Raw genomic sequence first — 17,321 nt, 5'->3', positions numbered from 1 at the left:
GCCACTGGGAGTGGGCATTGCAAAGTGGAACGGGGTCCTTTTAACGTGGTGCTGTTTTTATTCTCTAGAATCTTTACTTCAGTTTCAAGTCAGCAACAAAATGATGGTTGCTTTTAATTTTCAGGGTCTGACAGGAAATCCTGGTGTTCAAGGTCCTGAAGGAAAACTTGGGCCTTTGGTAAGTAATGTAAACAACTCACCTTGGGGCACCCAGTTGGTGATGCATCCAACGCTTGATCTCAGCTCTGGTCTTGATCTCAGGGTCCTGAGTGGAGCCCCATATGAAGCCTACTTAAATAAATAAGTAAATAAAGTCCACAACCATTAATAGTTCTCAATAGACCTACAACTTAAATGATAAGATGTTTATTTGAGGTTAATGCTTTTAATCGGCTGGATGTTGATCTTATTTACATGTTTAAAATGCTGAAGTAAATTTATAGGATCTTCATATTTTAAAATTCACCCATTGATCAAATTTAATTGATACAGTATCTGAGATTAAAATTGTTTCTCTGACATCAGTGGAAAAAGTTGAAATTATGTATTCTTCCAGGACTGGTCATATTTGTCTATTAGAAACATTCTCATTTCTTGATGTCCTCGCAGTTGTATAGGTTTAAGAGAGGGTAGGTACAACTTTTGACAGCTCATGTATTCTGGGCCTTTTCTTTACACCAAAAATGTGAAATAGAAGTATCAAATTTTCGTTACCACAATCTAGAGTAAATTAAAGAAGAAAGAAAATTTTCCCTATGAATATGAGAGAGTAAGGGTTGTGAGGATGAGGTTTATATGTAGAGAATAAGTTAGATCTCTGTTCTAAATACTCAAACTACTTCAGCAATTTTTTTAGCTCAGCTGTTCTGATTCACTAAGAAAAAGGTGAAGGATAATTTAAAGCTTACATAACTTTTATAAGTAAGCGAAGAAAGGCAGGTGCCAATTTGGTGATACGATATTTAGAGAGAGTTTACATAAAACGTACACTGCTTCTGTCTATTTTGTAGGGTGCTCCGGGGGAGGATGGCCGGCCAGGCCCTCCAGGCTCCATAGGAATCAGAGGGCAGCCGGGAAGCATGGGTCTTCCAGGCCCCAAAGGTAGCAGTGTGAGTACAGTGTGTAATATGTTTGCTCTCTCATCATAATCCTCACTTGGAGCAGGCATGATTGGAGCAAATTGAATTTTAAAATAGTTTTCTATTTTTTCTGTAGGGTGACCCTGGAAAACCTGGAGAGGCAGGAAATGCTGGTGTTCCTGGGCAGAGGGTAACTATACATTTCTTCTAAAGGGGGGAAATAGATATAAATATAGATATATGTACACACACGTGCCTATCGATCATCCAGCTGTCTCATGGCCTCACCTCACATATTATCTCTGTGTGATATTAGGGAGCGCCTGGAAAAGATGGTGAAGTCGGTCCTTCTGGTCCTGTGGGCCCCCCGGTATGTGGTCTTTCAACCAGAGTATATTCACATTGCATTTTTCACTGACATTTGCTTAAGACTATTTATAAATAACTTTCAGGGGATGTAAATAAGAAAATGCAGGATTGAAGAATTTCAGTTACAGTCTTTTCTTTTGATTCATGTGCTGGCACCTCCTTTTTAAATGGAGTGATTGGACTTTTCATTTTAAGCTTCTTTAAAATGTTGATGGCAAAAGCTGCCTCATCATCTTTGCATGACACAGTTGAAGAATATATCAGCTGAGGGAACTCATGTGTGACAAATATTTTGTACTCTTTATTGATAATATATAAATACTGAGTTATACGTGCATTCTTCTAATGATGACTTATAGAAATTTATTTAAGCTGACTTATTTTTTTGGAGGACTGAAAAAAAGAAAGTTTTTTATCCTTTAAGGTACATTTGCATCCTAGAATTCCAAAATTATATATCAGAAATATTTTGGCATAGTTATTTGTTTGCAATGGGGCAATTTAAATCTTTCTAAAATGTTAGATTTGCTTCCTTCAGTTGTTCTAGTGTTGAAAGCTTGATTAATATTTTTTATGACACAGAGAAATAAATTGGAATAGAGATACACGTTTCCCTCACTACCCGAAAGTAGAGCATTCCTCTGAAGACGTTTATAAGCTGAAATGGCATAAAGCAAAGAAGCAATTATCATTAACTTATATGGAAAAATTTCTTAAAATTCCTAAACTCCAAAAATAACCTCTTCTGGCTTTTCTGATACCTTAGGACATATCTTGCTCTTACAAATGCACAAAATAAATCCAGATAAAACACAGATGCTCACAGTTCAGCGCTCAGAGGGCTTGATGCTCAGCTGCTGAGTGTGGTTCCCGAGGAAAGAGCTTGTGGGGGCCGCTCTCACTGCTAGGGGTGCACGCTGCCTCTATGGGGGCTCAGTGCGAAGCAAATGCTAAACGCTGTTTTTGCATTTTGCTTTTTTTTGTAAAATCAAAAATTATCTGCAGATTTCTTTCAGTTAGCAAAAAGCTAATATAGAGCTTTCATAAAAGTGAAATGACATAACACAAACTTTGGAAAAGCAGGGGATTACCTGTTTTAAATGATTAGATACATGAAAGTAAGGAATTTTTCCAGGTTCAACTTACCCAATTTCCCTATAATTTTATGGTTAGCTGTAGACATTTTCTTTTTAAGATTTCATTTATTTATTCATGAGAGACACAGAGAGAGGCAGAGACACAGGCAGAGGGAGAAGCAGGCTCCATGCAGGGAGCCCGATGTGGGACTCGATCCTGGGACCCGGGGTCACATCCTGAGCTGAAGGAGGCGCTAAACCGCTGAGCCAACCCAGGGATCCTGTAGACATTTTTTGGATCAAAAAATAAACATGTCATCAGTATCTTTGCCAGCTTTAGAAGAATGCGGTCTGTTATCTAACTAAAGTAAAAACTATGTGATTAGGAAAAAGGCGACTATCAGTTCTTCTAGTAGGTCACATAAACAAGAAGCAAGTGTAAAGATCAGGCTCTACTCATGATTTTCTTTCCTTCATGACTTAGGGTCTCGCTGGGGAGAGAGGAGAGCAGGGACCTCCAGGGCCCACTGGCTTTCAGGTATGCACAAATTCACTTTTCTGTTTTTTCCACTGTTAATTAAGCTGCTTTTTTAAAATATGAAAAGATATGGTCAGATGATGTGAAATTCCACAATTTTGAAAAAAGTCCCTCTTTTAGTAAATGGATAAAATGGATAAAACCCAACATTTTTGTTCAAAGAGAAGAAATAGACTTCCCTTGAAAAACTGATCAAAATCCAAAATTTTAACAAATTAAAAATTATAGAGTGTTCTTGATAAGTCTTACTGGACTATATTAAAATTTATCTAGTTTTAAGGAAGGAAAAATGTCTTAAAATTATTGTTAAACAAATTTCATGATTTACCTAAATATATTGTATGGGAAATTATTTAATAACGGATAATCATACTTTGGTGAAAAAAGTTTTCAGGAGTGACTTTCAGCACTATACTAGCAACCTAAAATACTGCTTTCAGCCCCACAGAACCTGACAAATGTTAAGGATCTCCTGTTGGATTCTTATCTTTTTTTTTTTTTTTTTTTTTTTAACTAAGTGGTGTGCGAATGAAGGTCTGACCCTATCCAGGGGCCGGCTGCTGCGTTAGGGTAGAAGATAGTCTCCTTACTCTGCTTTGCTTGTGTTTAAACAATCTTTTGCCTGACAGTAGAGTCACGGAGGCTCTGTGGGTTATAAAAGGTGAACTGCTGACACTTGTGGCCTGTTAAACTTTGAAAACTCACAGTTTTATTTTCTTTCTTTCCCGTAGGGGCTTCCTGGTCCTCCAGGGCCCCCTGGGGAAGGGGGAAAGCCAGGTGACCAGGTAAGTCTTAAAACAGTAATAAGAGCAATACTAAAAGGTGGCGGTGCGCGGTATCACTTAGGATATGTGAGGCTCTGTTCTGGTTTGCTTTATACATGTTGTCTCTTGGAATCCCCAGAACAGCCCTACCTATCTAGGTACTAGCGTCATGCCTGTCCTTTAGATGAGGAAAATGAGCCCACGGATGTTTTGTGACTTTCCCAGTCACTCGGAAGCTGGTATAATTTGAATTCTGGTACTCTGCTTCCCAAGACTGGGTTCTTACCCACTGAACATGTATCTTATCAACTACAGAGTTTGGCGGGAGGCTTTATATGGTTATAACAGATACTATTTTATTTCTATTATTTTACCAGGACATCAGTTAATTTAGTTTATTTTTCTATGGGTGATCTGTTCATTCATTTAACCATTCAACAAATATTTGCTGAGCACTCTGTGCATAGTGGTGTTAGCCCTGGCTCTAACCTGGCTCTAAACAACTGAACAAAATGGACATGAACGTAGCCCTTCTATTACACCATAGTAGGAGATGTGGGGTTTCTGGGGAGACACTGTGTGTGGGGAAACAGAAGATTCACCTAATTCAGATTTGGGGATTTACAGCAAGTTTCCCCAGACAAAGTAATATCTTTTACGAGTTAAGAGGGCAGGAGGGAAGGTAATAAAATACTCCAGGAAATTGTAACAGCAGGTGCAAAGGTCTTGCTGATCAGATTAAGACTCTGAGAAAACTAGTAAGTCAGGAATGCAGAGTAAACGCAGAGGTGGAGATGAGGCTGGACGATCGGTCAGGAGCCAGATTACGGAAAGTCTGAATGTGAATGTAATTGGTTCTGATTCTTCTAACAGGAGATGATGAAGGGCTCTCAAGCAGGGAGTAGTGCTTTTAGGGGTTGGACTTTCAGGAAGACCACACCACAGGGAGGGGGATAAGGAGGGGTACATTTCAGGGGATAAGACTGGAGGCCTGCTTGATACAGCTTTTGTTTTGTTTTGTTTCTTTTTTTTTTTTTAGTAAAAAGCAGAGTTTGAGGAACTGAAGAACTAAGGAACTGAGTTTATTTGAGGAACAAAGGAACTTTTTTTTCCCCTCTTTATACTTTGTGTTTATCATTTTATTAATTTTAAATAAAGTATAAAATAAAATGATAATCACAAATATAGGTTAATGGCAATTCAGTACATTTAGTTCAATAAGGTTTTAAAAATTATGTATTCACAAGTACACAGATCCTTTACCAACATTGAACATTTTAGTCTATGTAGTCAAAGTCTTCTGGAATTCCAAAATTTTTATCAATTTTATTTTCTTCAAACCCAAATTTTCTTTTGGCCCAAGATCTTACTGCAAATATATTATCAGTCCATCTGTTAGCAGCTTCTTTGGCCACTTTATTTGCTTGACGTAACTCTTCCGCAACTTGTGGGTCACACTCTTTATATTTTTTACTTCTGCCTTTAGCTGTTCCCTTTGGTCTCAAAGTGAAGAAAGCTCTTTTGCTAGCATGGTTGGCTCTTCCGTTTCATGACATAAGAGGCAGATCACTAAGTCAACAGAAGCAGTGGTGTTCTAGTGGGACTGCTAGCAGCTTGTATGATGCTACGTGAGGAGGAAAAGCTGGCCTCGTTTTGGAGGATGTGAAGTCACTGTCCAAGGACAGCACGTGCTTCTTCACACTTCCCTTCCCCCGGCATCATCCTGGGTTGGGGTTGGAGGATGGACACTGATCCCTCTAGTTAAGACATATCCGTGTGAGCTCTTGTATCACACAAAGGAGAATTTCTCATGGAGGATTACAGTGGAATCAGACCTATTGAGTATATTGAGGTTAACGTTTGTGATTTTGCAAACGTAGACAGTAGTGGTTATAATCTGTTATCCAAACTATCAGAAATATGTTACTTTGTCAAAAAATATACTCTGTTCAAAATATTATAGGGTGTTATCATGTAAATCAAGACACTATGAATAACGCACTATCTGCCACAAAATTGTAAGCTCTACCGTATTTCATAATTGCCAGATGTACCATTACTTACGAATCCTACAATACACCATATAATGCCGACTAAGCTACCGCAGTGTATTCTTATGAGATAAAATATTATGGAAAGAACGCTCGGGTTTGTTTATACTTAGGTTTTCTTTTAAGCCACATATGACCCACTAGCATACATAAAAAGGAAAATGAAAAATAAATAATTTGATTAAATTATTCTTAAAACCTCACATTCAGGACCAACCCCACTTCTACCTTAGTTTTCATCCCAGTCTTTGATGACACAACAGCTTTCTTTGTCATTGGTTATTATTTTTAACTGAAGAGAGAGGTTTTGAACTTTTTGACAAAATTCCTTTAGTAAGAGCAAACTGAAACTTTTCTAAGAGTCACGACTGCACTAGTTTGAACCCATAATTCCCAGCAGAGTACATGGTCCACAGTATATAGTCAAGAAATATTTACTAAGTTGAATTGAACTGGTTCTGTTTAAAAGATCAGCTCCTGGGGCGCCTGGAGGGCTCAGTTGGTTAAGTGTCTGCCTTTGGCTCAGGTCATGGTCCCCTGCGTCTTGGGTAGAGACCTGCTCAGGCCCCTGCTGGGTGAGGAGCCTGCTCCTCCGCGCCCCCCCCGCCCCCCCCCCCCCCCCCCCCGACTCATGCTATCTCTCGCTTGCTGTGCTTTCTCTCTCAAATAAATAAGATCTTAAAAATAAAAGATCAGTTCTTTATTGCCTTTTATTTCAGTTTCCTCTGTTAAAATTTTTTTCATTAGGAAATAAAATTACTATATGTGTTGTTGTCTGTAAAAAAAACCAGTGCACTACATTTGTGAGATAATATTTTGCTTGTTTTCATTGCCCAAAATCATTCAGGTGTAATAAACATTTTTTTTTCTGGAAAAATATTTCCATCCAATGTATGGGATATCCCCTCATTTATAAAAGTATGCATAATTTTCTTCAATGTTATGGGTTTATTCAAACTTCTAGTAGTACATTAAAAGAAATTCGGTATGTGATATGGGAAGATTTCTAATAAATACCTAATATTTAGCTCAAAGCATTTCTTAGAATTTTTAAAATTATATCTTATAGGGAGTTCCTGGAGATCCTGGAGCAGTTGGCCCATTAGGACCTAGAGTGAGTATTTTCTCCTTTGTCATTCACTTTGTTTCCATTGCCTTCCGTTGAAATAAAACCTCTTTTATCATAAACTGGGCTTTATTTTAAGAATTAAAATTTTTTCACTTGATGAAAATCAATCTTCTGTTTTGCGCTGTGCAACTAGCATATCCTTCCTTGAAGTTCATATCACTAAACTAGAAAATCAAGCCTCAATAGTTGCTCCTTTCTCAGGTTTTCTCCAGTGGAAGCAGTTTTCCAGATTTTCAGAAACATTTTTAACCCACTTTCAAATCAGTCTCTAAGATTGTTTGCCATCCTGATGTTGCTCTAGGGAGAACGCGGAAACCCGGGGGAGAGAGGAGAACCAGGAATAACCGGACTCCCCGGGGAGAAGGGAATGGCTGGAGGCCACGGCCCTGACGGCCCAAAAGTAAGTGTGGCAGCGAGCTCAGCTCGGCACTAGATAGTTACATCCCGATAAACGCAGGACACAACTAGGATGTATTTCTCTTGTTGTTGCAAGATAATTCAATTATTTTCTTTTTCAACAAATTTTCAGTAAGCATCTACGAGGCTTTTTCCTGGCACTAAAGAGTCAGCTGAAAAGAAGTCTTTTCTGTGATGGAATTTATGGTTTAGTGTACATGGTGATACGTTCTCCTATAGAAACCCATTCCTAATATTTATTTATATGACTTTTACTAGTGACTTCCATTAATAAGCAGAGGCAATAAACAGAAAATTGTATAATTCTGTTATTAAGCAGAGGCAATACATAGAAAACCGTGTAATTTATTAAGAGATAGTCCTAATTATATGCTCCCCCTTTTTTGGTCTCCGGTTCCACAGTTCTGCTTACTAACCATAAAGTATGTCATTTTTGAAATCTGAAAGTAAAATACATCATCAGGCAAAAATCAGTACCATTTCCTTTGGGTGCCATTTAAAATTGATAGAAAATAAAGTGGCCAACTTCAATATAAACAATTAAAGTAGAATTTTTCATGATCATGTGGCATTAGATCCCTTATCATCTTCAAGGCCCAGAGTGATTACATAGGATCCTATTACATAGGATCTGATTTAATCACTGACTTAGCCTATAAGCAAGCTTAATGTCATGGGTTCATTAGCGAGAGTGAAGTACTCTCTAAAAATAATGTCTTCTTTCTTCATTAGGATCCCCATGATGTTGTCCAAGGTAAAGAAAGGCAACTGTTATTTTATTTCAATTGATGCTCAATTTCCCCAAAGAAAAAAGTTGAAAACATAAACCAACAATCAGAAAGGCAAAGTCTTTTTTTTATTTCAAAAAATGACCTCAGAGAGAATTTTCATAAATGAAAAATAAATGCACTAAGTTGAACCATATGAAATTGCTGATACTCGACTATTTTTGACCTACCAGCAGAGAAATTTCATGTGGCTCAATCTTAATACTGTACTGGTGAGGTCACTTATTGTTGGTTCATTTTAGGGCAGTCCAGGACCATCTGGGACCCCTGGAGACACAGGCCCACCAGGTCTTCAAGGTATGCCAGGAGAAAGAGGAATTGCAGGAACTCCTGGCCCCAAGGGTGACAGAGTAAGTCTGTATTTTGTTTTGTCTTGTCTTGTTTTGTTTTAGTTCATTCATTTAGACTTTGTAAATTCCTTCTGAAAGTTATTTCCTGTCTAGGCTTTTACTTCTATCATCCTAAGTCACCAGTCAATTTTCCCTCCTTCCCTCCCTCCCTCCTTCCCTTCCTTCCCTCCCTCCCTCCCTTCCTCCCTCCTTCCTTTCTTCCTTCCTCTCTCTTTCTTTCACTATCTATGCTTATTAAGAAAAATACAGAGTGCCAGTCACTTTTCTAGGCTCAAGGGGATATAGCTATGCACAAGAGAGATAAGCTCCTGCCCTCATGAAGCTTCCATACAATTGAGAGAAAAAAACAATTGAGTGAACAAATGGTATTTTGTGTGTTTTCCCAGGGTGGCATAGGAGAGAAGGGTGCTGAAGGAACAGCTGGAAATGATGGAGCAAGAGTAAGTGAGATCATTCCTTTTCCCAGCTAAATTAGGAATCAACATTATTATTACATGAATTTGCATGAACATTCCAAAATAAAGTTCATTGTGTTTCCATATGGCCAGGGCTTGGAAAATGATGAATTTTGAGATTTGATGTTGATCAATCATGGATACTCATTTTGCTCACGTTGAATTAAAGTAGGCCAAAAAGTAGTCATTGTTGAGGGAATGAAATAAAACACAATTTACTGTGCATATGAGAACAGTGCTTTAGGCAGGGGGGCCCCTTTATCTTTCTCCATTTTCTTTTTATTTCATATGCAATGTTTATTTTTGTTCAAGTGTTAATCTAATGAGCTGTTCTAGACCTCATCCCAGGGCAGGCAAGTAGAGTTCTGCAGAGTAGCCAAGTTGAGGTAACTATTTCTCAATATGCTGGATTTATGGGTGAGAAAATGACTGCACAATGAATCATTATTAATGCTTTCATCAAAAAGGAGGATGAAGAAGTGAAATGCAAAGGACAGTTCACCCCAGGGCATTGACCTTTAACAAGCTTTCCATCCTCAGAAGTAGAATTCATTTGCATTTGTAAGGACAGATTGAATATAGTATTTTAGACATGAATGAAATTATTCTGTCATGTAAGAGGGGATAGATATAGTTGCTCAGACATTCAGCATTTCCTGGAATAATTCCTGATATTTGATGAATAATTTCTGTTTCAGTATGCCATGGTTTGCTGTTAATTGTCATGCTGTGCCCTGGCAAGAGTACTTGTACTATAAAAAAGCTCACATGGAACCATGGTTAACACATGGATTCTGCACAGTGAGCCATTGTTAACCCATTGATTGTATTAGCTTTTGATAAGGAAAATAAAGTAAAATACAGAAAAGTTTTTAGTTTTTAGTGGTAATTATCCCTTTTTTCTTTTTTTCTTTTTCTGAAAGTCTCCTTAAGGGTGAGCAAATTATGAACATGAGATGTTTCTTGCCTTTGGATTGACTCTAATATTTGATTTCGTATTTCAAAAAAGGTCTAAGTTAATCTGGCCTATTGTTTGTATCTTATGTCAGAGATGGCCTGTGGTGCATAGTGAAGCAGTGCAGTGCTGGTTGAAGGAGTGTTGCATTAACAGTTTATTTTAAGATGAAATCTGAAATAGGTAGCTATTGTTCTATGAACTGACTTTGCAAGTGCAGTAGAAGAGAAACAGGACGTAAACAAGGACTGCTTTGTTTTCAGTCAGGACAATACATTGCTTTAGGGAGGAGGCAGAGCAGACCATTTGTTGTAAACTCATACTAAAGGGAAAAAAATGATGTGTTTTCTCTGTAAGAAAAAAAAATGGGAGAATTTAATCAAGTGATCTTTATATATAATCCAGTTCTTTGAGGAAATATATTAGGTAAATTATTGAAAGAATATTGTTCCGTTATAGATCTAGAGAGTATAAGATCACGGTTTTCTCGTGTTCTTAGAAGAATATAAATTTAAGAAGTCATTTTTATTCCTTAAATGCCTTCCATAATACATACAAAGTTAAATTACAAAAGAATATATGTGGGCCGCATATGAAGAGGCAATGCACATATAATAGAAAGAAAACTCATTCTGGAAAAGACTCTAATATAGTCCAGTTTAAATTTTTTTCTTAAGATTTTATTTATTTATTCATGAGAGACACACACAGAGAGAGAGAGAGAGGCAGAGACACGGGCAGAGGGAGAAGCAGGCTCCATGCAGGGAGCCCAATGCAAGACTTGATCCCAGAGCCCCGGGATCATGCCCTGAGCCAAAGGCAGATGCTCCACCACTGAGCCACCAGGTGTCCGTAATATAGTCCAGTTTAAAGATTGTGACCACATTTCAAGAAGTCCCAGTTTGAACCCTTGTGTGATAGCTCCCTAAGCTCTGAGCATAAAGAACCCCAACCACAGCGTATTTGGGTAGTTACACTCCTTGTAATCTTAGGAGAATGTAGAAAACTCAATACTTTATCACAGTTTTACTTAAAAAAAAAAAAAACAGTGGTATTTTGTTTATATAATTTAAAAATATGATATTCTAGACAAAAGAAGAAAAGCTTTTTTCAATCTATACTCAAATTTCAAAATTAAATAGGCCAAGAAACACAGAAACATTGTAGAAGAATAGTGTTAACTTAGAACTAATGTTTTGAAGATGGTATGATGTATCGATGAGTTGAGGTGGATGAAAGAGATTAAAGCATTTTGTGGAGAGAATCCAGGAAATTGTTTTAAAGTAAGTAGAAAAATCTTAAGAATATACACATTATATATTTATTATAGACAACATTTTGCAAGAGCAGCTAAGCTGTAACAAAACAGTTCCCTTGTTTAATCATGGAGCATTCCATGCATTCCCATCTTCAGTGTGCCTGTGTTCTGTTCATTGACAGGGTCTTCCCGGCCCCTTGGGTCCTCCAGGTCCTGCAGGTCCCACTGGAGAAAAGGTAGTATCATAAATTTCCTATTTTGTGGGCTCAGGATCAGGAAGTCTGTATGATAGCTCTTCCACATAGTGTTCTCTGTTTCATAAAGTGTGGTGGTTGGGCCAGGTCGTCTCAGAGCTCTCTCCCCTGTCTGCCCTGCTCTTTGTGCTCAGGGTCCTCCAGTTGCGTTATATTCTGCTCCTGCTTTGGACAATAACCATCTAACATCTGCTTTCTAGGGTGAACCTGGCCCTCGAGGTTTAGTTGGCCCTCCTGGCTCCCGTGGCAATCCCGTAAGTGGCAGTATTTTGATGTGTTCTAGAAGGGGAGTGAGCAGTAAAACAGTGCATCATTTTGTCTTGCTATTTATATAAAACCACGCCTGTTGCTTCAGGCTATTTATAACTTCTTAGTTTTCAGCATTTACTTCTCTCATTAAACTCAAAAACTTACCAGCCTGTTATTTCTATGCAACCTATTAAATCTAGGTAAGTAGCTCTTTACTTAATAATTAAGAAACCTTTCAGAGACTTCAGACCTTGGAAATTTTCTTCTATGGCCCTTATCTCTATATCAGCCTAAAAGTCTTCCTTAAGAAATACATCTAATTCATCTATATATACATTTAAAGACACCACAAATCTAAATGTAATATAATGGTATTTTTAAATACTGTTTCTATTTAGAGTAAAGTGTGAAAGCCACAGTAATCTTTGTGTTCTCCTAGGGTTCTCGTGGTGAAAATGGCCCAACCGGGGCTGTTGGTTTTGCTGGACCTCAGGTATAATTTTCAAGTATCTCTAATTTACAGCGAACACTCTTCTTGTTATAGCAATAAATTTACTCGATTATCATTGTCATATGTATTGAAGGTACAACATCAGAGATGCTGGAAAGTTTACAGTTTTCTAGGCAATATTCTCATTTTTAATAAATTCTTTCATGACTGCCACTAAAATGGATGAGTTTGCACTATTTCAAATTTTATACTTATTTGTTATAAAAATGGGATGGGATGACTTATTTGTTCAGATGGTCTTCAAAGATCTCATTAGGGAATTTTTTTCTTCTGAACTTCATGTTGATTACAAAGCACCATTTAAAAATGTTCGGTTAAATGATATGTTAGTAATAATTACTGTGAAGTAACTGGTCTATAAGTGTTATAATCAATGGCTTATTTATACAATTGATACAGGGTCCCGATGGGCAGCCTGGAGTGAAAGGTGAGCCCGGCGAGCCAGGGCAGAAGGGAGATGCTGGCTCTCCTGGACCACAAGGTCTAGCAGGGTCCCCAGGACCTCATGTAAGTGAAAAGAAAAACAAAACCAATAACTTGAGTCATGTGCCCAATGTTTAGACTTTGTGTTTAGCCCATCTTGTTTTACTGTAAGTGATTTTTTTGTTCATTTCTTTCTACGTAGGGTCCTAATGGTGTTCCTGGACTCAAAGGTGGCCGAGGAACTCAGGGTCCACCTGTAAGTTGGTTTGAAGTTCTGGGAATTATGTGCAGCTAGTCACAGACCTCTAGCACCTTGTGGCCATTTTAAAGTTAATCTGAAGCTGTAATAAATTTTTATTTGTATAAGTAAACTGCAGTGGAAAGGGCACTTAAGTGGGAAGATCTGGGTTGCAATTAGTTTATGATCTTGGAGACCCAGCTGCCTCACATATAACAAAAAGAATATATTACCTGCGGAAGAGGTAATGGATACTGGGAACAGCTCAACAGAACTCATGTTATGCAGTTTAATGTGATGCTAGCGCTAGCCCTGAGTATCCTGGTAGACGTGCAAGATAAATGGAAAGTAGAAAGAGAAAACTAGCATCCTTCCTATCAGTTAATTCAGATCCATTCTAAAAACGTAGGATACAAGAAAAAAATACATTGTTTACAACAATGAAGGGGATCTAAAGCCTAATATCCCTGTGAAAAAAATAGATCCCCAAAAGTGTATATAATTAATAGTTATTTTAAAATTGCTTATATGATATTATATTTCTAGGGTGCAACAGGGTTTCCTGGTTCTGCCGGCAGAGTTGGACCTCCAGGCCCTCCTGTAAGTCAATTCAGTAACTCAAATCATTGGTAGTAATCGCACACACACACATGAGAATACACAAAAACACACGTATATACACATTATATAGATAATATATATTTGAGTTATTTAATCCTTAATAGTTAGTTAACCCATTTTAACAACCATTATCCTAATAATTCATACGTACTGGTATCCTGTCATAGCAAATTTGTCTTTAATCATCTAGTGTGTTTTGGAGTCGCTTATTTACAAGAGCATTTGAGCCTCAGTGCTTGACTACTGTTCCATTTGGATACTAAATTCTGATAGTATTGTGTGCTAATAGCCATTTCCTTCAGTTAGGAAGCATCTCTCTGAAGCTTTGTTTAATGTTATTCTTTCATGATAAGATCTGGTCAGACAAAAAAAAATGTTATATATGCATTGATGGAGCAAAGTCTTAAGAACTTTGAAAATCCAAGTTAATTTCAGTATACTTTCGATATTAACTCAAAGGCAATTGCAAATAATTTAGATTTCTTTTCGGGAAATGAATCTGCAGCTGTGTTTTGTTTAATTTTGTTTAAATCTACCGAATGATTATCTAACAGGAAAAATGGACCTGAGGGGCCATTGCATCAAGGGCTCTAATGTTGCTTCCACTTTGCCCCGCGGTTTCTATCTTCTACTAGGGAGCTCCGGGACCTGCGGGGCCCCTAGGGGAACCTGGGAAGGAGGGACCTCCAGGTCTTCGTGGGGACCCCGGCTCTCATGGGCGAGTGGGAGATCGAGGACCAGCTGGCCCCCCTGGTGGCCCAGGAGACAAAGGAGACCCAGGAGAAGATGGGCAACCTGTAAGTTTGGCATCTTTGTTTTCGGCCACCTCTAACAAAGATATTTACCATTAGAAATCTGTAATAGTCACTGCCACAGAGAAACTGTTCATGCATCAACCTGGCTACTCTCATAAATCCTTATGCCCTATATTTTTAAATTTACAAGTCTCTGCTTTAGGAAAAAAAAAGTATACGTTTAAGTATAAAATATAACGATAATGCCTGTGGTGTTCAAAAACTAAACAAGAAAACACTCTTTGTTAAATATCCGTGCTGTATAGAGAAGTGTTTTTTAAAATACATTATTTTATTTGATATCTAAGTATCTCTAACACTAATGTGTGTTGCTAGACTACTATTTCTTTATTTTAGAAATTTCTTTGTCTTTTCAAAAAGGAGAGAAATCTTTGCCTAAATAGTTAACTCTTTTATTCCTTCAAAATTCACAGTACTCTTCCGAGTTTCTCAGAAGCCAGTGAGCCACCTTTAAACAATGTTAGGGCTCTGTGTGGAGAATAAATGTTGACTATTCATATCTTACAAAACAGAATTTTTTTCTTGTACTGAAAGACCAGTAGAGCTGGAATTTGTTCCTTGCATAAGGTTTTACCCTGGAGAATTCCTAATTAGTTTATCCTTGAAATTAGGGTCCAGATGGCCCCCCTGGTCCAGCAGGCACTACTGGACAGAGAGGAATTGTGGGCATGCCAGGGCAGCGTGGGGAGCGAGGCATGCCCGGCCTGCCAGGCCCAGCGGTGAGTGGCCACGTTGGTCAGCATTTCAAGTGATTATTGCAGTATAATTTGTAAAGAGAGAATTTATCTCTTTTTTCCTTAATCAAGTCTTTCTTAGATACAAACTCTGACTATCTTAAAAACCTTTGACTTTGAATGTCAAATTCTTTTCTTAAGAACCTTGCAAAGTCTTTGAAAAATATATTTACTTAACCCTGGGACCAGAGAAGTAGACAAATAAGGATATGGATTTGGGGTGATTCTAAATCTTTCTTCAAAGATTAAAAGTACCCACAGAGCCAGAGAAGGGGGACAATCTCCTCGTGAGCAGCTAGCCTCTTGTTAAATCAACATGTTAACAAAAGCATCCGTATTTCACAGTTCAGAGGGCAAGTCTTCATAAATCATCAAAGGGAAGGAGTAGTTGAGCCAGAGCAACATTGGAGGTGAAAGTGGGGTGAGCTATGAAGATGGACTCTGACAGCACTCTCCTTTTCCCTGGAGCGTGCTAAAGACCTCATAGTCCCCAGAGTGTGGATAAAAGTTGGACTTACTGTTAGCTTTGAAGAGATTGAATATTACTGCTGAAAGTTTACATGCTTGTGGAAGAAAAATGATGTTATTATATGGAATGTAGACAGAGAGGTGTCCTGCTGGGACCTTGGAACTGGAAGAATGTTGGTAGAGATCTGAACTCACAAACCAGGAGTTAGGGGGTATCCTGTTGTTATCAGAAGTGAGCCACAGACCCAAAAGTAACACCTCCCAATGTGACAGTGAAACCCAAGTGCCGGATCCAGAAATAGCGAGTCGAGAGAGCGGGAGTGAATGTGGATGAGCCTGTCTTACCAACGATGCAGGTTCCAGGAGAGCAGCCAGGATTGACCGTAGGGCATGGGACTGAAACCCAAAGTACACACCTGAGCTGGTAGCAGAGGGCACTTCCTGGTCCCTCTGATATGTCAGAATGAATGTGAGAAGGGAGCTTGCCTCTAGGAAGGTGCTAGGGTGACAGGAGGTTTGGGATAGTGGATAATTAATATTATAGAAGGAGGGACTGGGGTGTCATTTGAATAAACAGAGCCTTTCTGGAAACCAGCTTTCTTACATTTCTTCAGAAGTGGCTGATTGACCTACTTATACTTTTATTTCAGGGCACACCAGGAAAAGTAGGACCTACTGGCGCACCAGGAGATAAAGGTCCGCCTGGACCTGTGGGACCCCCAGGCTCAAATGGCCCCGTAGGGGAGCCTGGCCCTGAAGTGAGTGCCACAGAGAAAATTATCTGGGTGGCATGGGGACAATATTTATTTTATTTAGAAATCAATTCAGAAATTTAGAAATTGATTGTGCATTTGTCTTGAAGTTTTTTGGTGGTGTTCTTTGCTTCCCTGGAGAGTTGTGTAAATGACGACAGAAGGAGAAGGAAGTAAGATGGGTGTCTTCGCACTGACCTTCATCTGGTCTGGAGCCAAGTATTTTAGTGAATTTAGGTTGTTACCAAATTGTTTTGAAGGTGAACAGACACAGTAATTAATCTTTTCTTGTTATTTTACTCTGTAATGGCATATTTCTCAAAATCGCCAAGTTTTGTGATAATAGGATTAATAGAACTATTACAGCTTGTGAAAAGAGAAAAGTAAGGTGAGATCGTTCTACCTAAATATCACTAGAAGGTAACATCATGCACGTCATGTTCCCTTAGGCTCATCTGAGAGGAAATCAATGCTTGAAAGGTGATTTGTGAAGTTATAGGTTGGAATCTCCTCTGTTCTGTGCTTTAATGAATAAGTCACCAGACAGTGTCACATTTTCTTGAAACCATACCTTTCAGAGCAATTTTTGATCAAATGATAAAAATATAGTCCTGAAAAAAAAATCAAAGTAATATAGGGAGAGAAGAATGTATATTCTAAAAAATGTTATTTAATATCTAAACACGATTGTTTTATTTTAAAACTTTAGGGATATTGTTTGGATAAGCTTAAGATACGAAAGGGAGGAAAACCATTTACTGGTAATACAAACAAACCACAAAATTCCAAAAATAAAATTTCAAAGGATTTGAGGTTTATCCCCCCTGTTTTAAAATAAAAAGTAGAAATGAAGAAATTTGGATTAAGTGCAGGACGCCTGCCTGAGTGCATGGGGGGCTTCCCTGGTGTGGCCCTCCCCTGGGGCTGCCTTCCTGGGCCCACCCTTGAAGAGCAGATTCAGTGTTGTTCCACACAGAGCACGGAAGGACCCAGATTCATAGCAGATTCCACGACGGTTTTAAAGTCA

General features: G+C 38.3%; 1 protein-coding gene across 1 annotated transcript in view; it reads left to right on the top strand.

The window, feature by feature from the left end:
• Positions 1 to 17,321, top strand: part of COL5A2 (collagen type V alpha 2 chain) — a 138,567-nt gene that overhangs the window by 105,197 nt on the left and 16,049 nt on the right. Inside the window, exons 26-44 of the mRNA XM_072752150.1 lie at positions 125 to 178; positions 1,011 to 1,109; positions 1,216 to 1,269; positions 1,396 to 1,449; positions 3,009 to 3,062; positions 3,794 to 3,847; positions 6,947 to 6,991; positions 7,308 to 7,406; positions 8,454 to 8,561; positions 8,948 to 9,001; positions 11,412 to 11,465; positions 11,684 to 11,737; positions 12,172 to 12,225; positions 12,643 to 12,750; positions 12,869 to 12,922; positions 13,451 to 13,504; positions 14,161 to 14,322; positions 14,952 to 15,059; positions 16,193 to 16,300. Coding sequence (XP_072608251.1) covers positions 125 to 178; positions 1,011 to 1,109; positions 1,216 to 1,269; positions 1,396 to 1,449; positions 3,009 to 3,062; positions 3,794 to 3,847; positions 6,947 to 6,991; positions 7,308 to 7,406; positions 8,454 to 8,561; positions 8,948 to 9,001; positions 11,412 to 11,465; positions 11,684 to 11,737; positions 12,172 to 12,225; positions 12,643 to 12,750; positions 12,869 to 12,922; positions 13,451 to 13,504; positions 14,161 to 14,322; positions 14,952 to 15,059; positions 16,193 to 16,300 — 1,431 coding nt within the window. The remainder of the gene's footprint in view (positions 1 to 124; positions 179 to 1,010; positions 1,110 to 1,215; positions 1,270 to 1,395; positions 1,450 to 3,008; positions 3,063 to 3,793; positions 3,848 to 6,946; positions 6,992 to 7,307; positions 7,407 to 8,453; positions 8,562 to 8,947; positions 9,002 to 11,411; positions 11,466 to 11,683; positions 11,738 to 12,171; positions 12,226 to 12,642; positions 12,751 to 12,868; positions 12,923 to 13,450; positions 13,505 to 14,160; positions 14,323 to 14,951; positions 15,060 to 16,192; positions 16,301 to 17,321) is intronic.

The sequence above is a fragment of the Vulpes vulpes genome, chromosome 3 (genome assembly GCF_048418805.1).
Source record: "Vulpes vulpes isolate BD-2025 chromosome 3, VulVul3, whole genome shotgun sequence".
NCBI classification, from domain to species: Eukaryota; Metazoa; Chordata; class Mammalia; order Carnivora; family Canidae; genus Vulpes; species Vulpes vulpes.
The sequence above is the reverse complement of the archived record's forward strand: the minus strand, read 5'-3'. Positions and strand labels throughout refer to the sequence as shown.